Source organism: Neltuma alba, unplaced genomic scaffold (genome assembly GCF_004799145.2).
Source record: "Neltuma alba isolate B1F8T4 unplaced genomic scaffold, ASM479914v2 tig00013557_pilon, whole genome shotgun sequence".
In the NCBI taxonomy this organism is placed as follows: Eukaryota; Viridiplantae; Streptophyta; class Magnoliopsida; order Fabales; family Fabaceae; genus Neltuma; species Neltuma alba.
Window position 1 is genome coordinate 1 of NW_021637763.1, and position 7,069 is coordinate 7,069.

A 7,069-nucleotide genomic window follows, 5' to 3' on the forward strand; every position below is an offset into this window, starting at 1 on the left:
ATACTTTCGATATGTATTATGGACACAATAACTTCACAGGACACAAGAAAGAGCATTTCAACCCCCTACTACACTGGTTGACATGCACAATGACACTAACAAGCACCAAAGTAGACACACGGACGCTGAAAACAAGTACATCAAGATGCACAAGACAAAAGCTAGCATTCAAGAGGCTAGCCTTCTCCTAAGTTCCTTTCCAGAAATTCCCCTCCTCCTTTACTTAACCTTCATACCCTCTACTGGACAATCAGTCTCTCTTTCCTATTCAACAGCCTCAGCTTTCACAATCTCCTTCACTCCCTTTTGTCTCCTACCATGTGCTGGGGCTACATAGGTTGAGGCCCATAATGGATGATAGGACCCAAGGAGGTGTGACGTCGAGGCTACCATCTTGGAATGAAAATTACTAAGGGTAAAGAACCACTCTTATCATACCCAGCTGTTCATCCAGTTTGCCACAAAGTTTAGTTATCTCTCATAATATTCATCTCCTGCAACAGCTGACATCTCAGGTTGCACCTTGACATTTCTTTCGTGTTTCTCATTGGTTGAACTTTTCGCCGGTGGCTCTTTCTGTCACACTTGCCAATTAGCTTTACGTTTGATGCCAAATAATAGGACCAAGGAGGTTTGCGGAATCTATGCTCAAAAAGTGTGCTATCAAGGGGGAAGAACCATTCCCAATAAAAATGATACCAAACACTCTTATATTATTTGATTTGAGACTTACACACCCTCTAATACCCAATTCCGGTCAACTTCACTTCTGAATTTTATAAAATACATTTGCTTAGTGTTCTGAATGGCTAGATGTATGCTATATCTGTCGACATGGGTTGCCTATTTGTTAGGATTAAATTGTGTCATCTAAAGGGTTGTTGGTTCGCGATGGTGTTAGCAACCATTCACCAATTGCTATGTCTTTGCTATTGGGCTGGAATAACTCATCTGTCTACAATTTTAATCCAAAAGGGAAGTATGCTGTGAGTTGGATAATAAGGGCCATTGTGTTGGAATTTTGATCTCAGGCTGTCCAGCAAGTTCTAAGACGGGAACTGGAGCCCTGGGAGACAATTGCCGTGGGAGCTTTATCTGGGGGCTTGGCTGCAGTTGTCACAACTCCCTTTGATGTTATGAAAACTAGAATGATGACTGCACAGGGACGGTCTGTGTCAATGACCTTAGTAGCCTTCTCGATACTACGCCACGAGGGTCCCCTAGGCTTATTTAAAGGAGCAGTGCCCAGGTTCTTTTGGATTGCTCCTTTAGGTGCCATGAACTTTGCAGGATATGAATTAGCAAGGAAGGCCATGAATAAAAATGAGGAGCTAAATGGGGACCTGCTGTCTCAGAAGAAGGTGGACAGTTCTGATTAATGTGTAATCTACAGCAAACCAATACCGGGGGGCAAAAAAAAAAGTGCTTTTGAGTTCATAATAGCAATTTCATTTTGAATCTGCCGACATCTCTTAGATACCATTCCGTTTCCTTGGTCATTCTATACTTTTTGGTTCTGCCAACTATAGCAGTATGATTGTAATCCATTTTGTATTGCACTTGTAAATTGCCTCAAGGGAACGATGTTAAATTAATTTGTTCCTCCTAGTGTACAGATTTTAATCATTTCTTTCTGTTTTCATCTTATGAATTCAGTTTGAGCTATTAACGCATTCAGTTGGTGTGAATATGCATTCTTTCTTTTACCGTCGTCCGTAGTTAAAAAGAATATACCCACTCAAACGGTTTCTAGAATTTTGTTTATTTTTAAGGACATTTTCCTTAACTCCAAGTCAATCTAAATTTAACGGTTAACGTTAATACCTGCTGGTTAAAGAGTGACATTATAATGACTTTAATACTTGAGGAATACCATTGCTCCGGTGAAAAGTTTACAATATTGAAGGTAAAATAATATATATTATAAGATTTTAATAAGTTTTGACAATTGACTTTTAAATAACAATACATTTTTGTAAAAAAAAAATTTATAATTTTCAGTCTTTTTCTGTTATTTTCCTAATATTATTTATTTGTTCTCATGAAATAATTGAACAATAGGAGGCTAATGTCGGGGGGCAGAAACAGGACTAATGGACAAATGGGCAAAGTATAGCATCAAATTTTAACTTCATGATCTTCCTAGCATCAAATAGTGTAGAAACAGCTGCAAATTATTCGCACTTGGAAATTTCTGAACTCCATTCATTTTAAAATAACAATAAACTGACATTATAACCCCACACCCATTTCTGTCCAAATGAGAATTGAAGTTCTGTTTTTCCCAAATAAATTACAATTTCAAACAATAAACGCTCTTATTTCCCACGACAATATGATAATCCCGCCCAGGTTTCTCATCCAAATTGTGGCCACAAATTCGTATCTTGCTGTCCTCTGTGTAAAACGAGTATCAATGCTTCTCCACAGTCGAGAAAAATGGGAGTACGGGTACATATTTAGCAGAAGCAAGGCAGACATTAGAATCTTCATACAGGCAACAAATTTTATTAAGGAATCGGTAACGCGTCATTTCCTTGAAATGGTGCATGTGAAAATCAAAATACACATCATTTTCTCTTAAGTAAAGCTCCACAAAAATTCCAACAACTCAGAAATTGGCTATTTGAAGAAGCCTTAAGATTGAAAGAGCACTGCATTACAAAGAAATTGATTGAAGTCACTAGAATTATTAATGAACCAGCAAGGAAGACAGCAATTTCTGATGTTTTGCTGCTTTCTTAAAATTTACCGAAATTAATAACCCCAGTAATCATTCCTGATCTCATCATCAAACTTCTTCTTCAGCTCAGGATGCTTTTCAAAGTACTCATCGGCGGTCATAGTAGCAATCTTTTTCTGCAATCATAAATTATTGTATTAGAGACATTTCATTGCTGAGAAGGGGATAAAACTCAGAAGTGATTTCAATTTACCTTCAACTCCTGTACTTCAACAATCTCCTTCTCCAGTCGCTCAGACTCCTTTAGAGATTTCTCCTCTGCTTCCTTAAGTTCCACTAACTACATCCGCAAAGCACGAGTATGTTATTAAGATGTTATGTATTTGAACGAGTACTTAACCAGGAAATGAGCTTAGGATGTGACAACAGTACTCACTAGTGCATCGAATTTGGGCTTATATTGGGGAGTTACATTGTCAACATACTTGGGGATCTCAATGCCTGCAAAGAGTCAGAAACGGAAAAATTAAAAATATATAAAGACAAAACAGATGACTATGGTTGGGGAGATCCAAGAGCACACTGCACAATTTGAATTTATAAAAAGGCTTTCACCCATTGCCAGCTTAAAGACAAGGGTTTGACGGCAAAATCCATTCCATCTAATCAGTCAAAAGTAGGAATTGTACAAGGTTTAGAGTTTATATCGGCATTCTTCCACATATTATAAAATTTCAACAAAAAAAACATAACACCAGGGGGATAAAAAGCGCTGGAGTTAACAACCCAGTCTGACACCATAAAAAAATAATATACCAAGGGAACTTTTCTATATCAGCAATATTCCCCATATTAAAAATTTCACAAATAAAATATAACACAAAAAATGCACCGGGGTTATGTCAGCTACCTATTCTGACACCACATGAAAAAACTGAAGGGATCAAGGTTCAACCAGCGAAGAACTCTGAACTTACTTTCGTAATGCTCCTTGTACATATCCACCAGGCGTGAGCCAATATTTTTTCTGTAGTGATCCCAGTTTATGGGTTCAGGCTCCTGCATGATGTGAAAATGAAGAAGCAACAATGAGGATCCAAGTAATCAGTTGTACAAAGTATATGTGAAAGCCTCTGACTAATTTGCATGATCACTTTCGGTAGCAAGTTGATGGAAAATGGGAAGAGAATGAGATAAATACAAGAAACAATACTTTAATTAGGATTAGGATTATGAGCTAAAATTTTAATTGCCTTTATTTTATTTTGAACAGAAATGATCAGTTCAATTATTTTTATGAGGATTAAAATTTAATATCATTTTTTTATTCTAACATATTACGAGTAATCATTGATGGCAAAAAAAAAAATCATTAATAGAAGTTATCTTATAATGTCTATAGTTGTACGAGGGTTGAACTAGCCTATGATTTGATAATAAAGTTTTCAGGTTCTCTAGAAGTTCCCTTGATTCCTTCTCCCCTTCATTTTTCTCTGCATCTCCCAATTTCTTCATTCCTCCTCCTGTTTCTATATTGTTGCAACATCTTTATATCACAAGCTCTCATTTATAAATGTAAGAGATGTAAGCTCCCTTGTTCCATGAAATGTTCTTAGATTAACACTATTCAAGGAAAAACTATGCAGAGGAAATTTTAAGGAAAAACCTTTATTTATTTTTACATATGCAGAAAAATTGCAAGAGTTGCCCTAAAAAAATTATAAAACTTCTATGCGATCTATATAAAATCAATAAGATCTAGATTGCCTTAGTTGGATCATGTGATCCCACTCAATTAGGACTGATGGTCTAGCCTCCAGAACAGGGCATTCTAGTTGAGGGATTTTGAAATCCCCAAACTGAGACCTATAGCCAGGTCATCTGCCCATTCAATGTTCTCTCTTTCAGCACCAACCTTCGGAGTCTTCATCTTGTTCTCAAATCTTTATCTTCCTCCATTCAAAATTTCCAACTCCAATATTTCTTACTTTCAACATTGTCCCTATCTTGCAGTTACTATTGGGTTTGACAATGATAGTAGTGATTTCAATGGCAATGAGATCATGGAAGATGAGGATGATTCAGAAAAACTTGACTACAGAAGGAGTCCTGAGTGTCTAAATTTATTTATTGTCATCTTGTGAAATGTCACATTTATGACCTATGATTTGGTTAGCATATGGATACAGTCACTTCAGTGACTAAGCAGTTTTCGTTAACGAGGCTGTGGGTTCAGCAACTTATGACCTGTTTAGCTGAAGTATAATGAGGTTTAGCTTGTGATATGCTTATCCAAGAAGTTATGTCGCACCATATAATATTTACATCTGACGTATCTGATTTGGTGATCTTTCCTTCGAATCTTGATGTTTACGGCTACCACACTTAGATTTGACCCAAGGGATGGAAATTGAGAAACCATATATTCTCTACATATAAATTGAATCCTCTTTCAGTGACAGTTATGTCGCACCATATAATATTTACATCTGACATATTTGATTTCGTGATCTTTCATTCCAATCTTGATATTCACGGCTACCACACTTAGATTTGACCCAACGGATGGAAATTGAGAAACCATATATTCTCTACATATAAATTGAATCAAATATTTCGAATTCTGGACATAACCACCCCAATTTAATCAGCTAAACTGAATACTTGACGTAACTTGCCAAAGTAAATAGCTTTCCCCCAATTCTTGTATAATCAATTCAATTAAAAACGTATGGAGAACGGAAATTATCTCTTGAAAGAAGCGTAGGACATTATAATTTTCCAATATCAGGATTTTAAAGATTCTGCTCAACCAAATTGTAAAATGAACATTAACTCCAATATTTTTGCCCTAACTCCCTAATCGCATATTTGATTAATAGAGAAGGAAATTCAAGCTCTATTTAGATCCCCTGACAAACACCCAACCCACAAGGCTAACACTAAAGAAACCTTGCCCAGCCAAATAAGTACAGTGAAAGGAAGTTTCAAAACTTTATTTTCTGTTCACTAAAAGCCGCAGTCCAAACTGAGAAGAAATTTGAGTGTGCCCACTGCCCAGCAATGCCAGTTTTTCCAGCTTTTAGGTGTCTAAGTTCAATTCCAAACTTCAATTTTTCTTCCACCCTCAAATTACCCAAAAAATCAGACATAAAATGGTATATTCACCGAATTAAAGTAACCAAAGCTTGTTCAGTTTCAAGGCCCTCGTTCCGTTAACGCACATTCTCAAGCCCTCTTCACCATGAACCCAATTGAACTCTCGGAAGACGTAAACAACAGATCGAAAGCCATTCTGGGAACTAAACCGCACCGCTCAATCGGAAATTTTCCGAAATGAATAGGCTCACTTACCAAATCGTAAACTTGATAATATCCGTCTTTACAAGTACATAATCATATCTCATAGGAGAAATAAGAGAGATCTAGCGAAGAAAGAAGCACCAATCAGGATAAATAACATTTAACAGGAGGAGAAGAAAAGATCGAACCTGGCTAAATTTGGTTTGGAGAGCATGGTTAACCTCGTCGAAAGCGCGACGAAGTGTAGCAAACTCTCTGCGAGCCTCATCGGAGACGAGGAGCGCGGCCATTCCATCCCAATCAATGGTCCTCCCTGCCTTGAACGCTACATCGGCGACCTTCTTCACCGTTCCGCTCATTTTTTCCGATTTTCTGTTCTCCCAAACACAATTTCCTCTACGCCACCAAGAAGAAGAACCAGCTTCGGTCTGAGAAAAGCCTATGCCCTTAACGCCTCTGTGTGATGGGCCGGGCTTGATCGAAGTTCGCAGGTGTCGAGTTGGGCCAGCCCATTTAAGGAATTGTTCCCCTCATAACGCAGCCCAACTCAGTCTTTGGACCTAAGCCCATTGGTTATGGAAAGAAAAACGGGCCATTTTATCAAAAAAGAGAACGGGCCATGACTATTGGGTCGAAAACGTTGCTATAGATCCAAAACAAAACCTTACAGTGGGAAAAGATCCTTCGTTTTGAAGGCCGAATAATAATAATTAAAAAAGGAAGAAGTTTTATTTTTTTTATTTTTAGCAAAAGAAGTTTTAATTAATTGGAAGTTATTTCCCAAATACAAAAGCAAACCTGTGAGAAGCGTCAGGGAAGCCAATATTGACATTCGACGGCCAGTAAAGAGGCTAGTCCCTCCTCCGTCTCTTTCAATATACTGTTCTTATTCCCAAATTCCCCATCTTCTCAGTCCGAAAAAAATAATAATAATAATTCCTCAATCTTCATTTTTTTTAAAAAGAAATATTCAATATTATCTTATAGTGGTATTATTGAGTAATTAAACTGGAGGTAAGGCTCTATATTTTTTTGTTTCTCCCTTGCCTTATTTCCACTTCTCTTTTTAATATATTATTATCT

At 37.1% G+C, this 7,069-nt stretch overlaps 1 protein-coding gene across 3 annotated transcripts; it reads right to left on the reverse strand.

Annotated features, from left to right (window-relative positions):
• Nucleotides 1-2,217: 2,217 nt before the first annotated feature.
• Nucleotides 2,218-6,400, reverse strand: LOC114738204 (ATP synthase subunit d, mitochondrial-like). Of its 3 annotated transcripts, none has more exons than XM_028926232.1 (6): nt 6,175-6,400; nt 3,661-3,742; nt 3,120-3,184; nt 2,937-3,023; nt 2,753-2,859; nt 2,218-2,395 (listed from the first exon to the last, which is right to left on the reverse strand). In XM_028926232.1, the coding sequence occupies exons 1-5, from the start codon at nt 6,343-6,345 to the stop codon at nt 2,758-2,760; spliced, it is 507 nt and encodes a 168-aa protein (XP_028782065.1). In that variant the 5' UTR covers nt 6,346-6,400; the 3' UTR covers nt 2,218-2,395; nt 2,753-2,757. The 3 variants fall into 3 exon arrangements, with proteins under 3 accessions (XP_028782065.1, XP_028782064.1, XP_028782063.1); XM_028926231.1 differs by lacking the exon at nt 2,218-2,395 and adding an exon at nt 2,544-2,654; XM_028926230.1 differs by lacking the exon at nt 2,218-2,395 and having other exon boundaries at nt 2,544-2,859.
• Nucleotides 6,401-7,069: the final 669 nt, after the last annotated feature.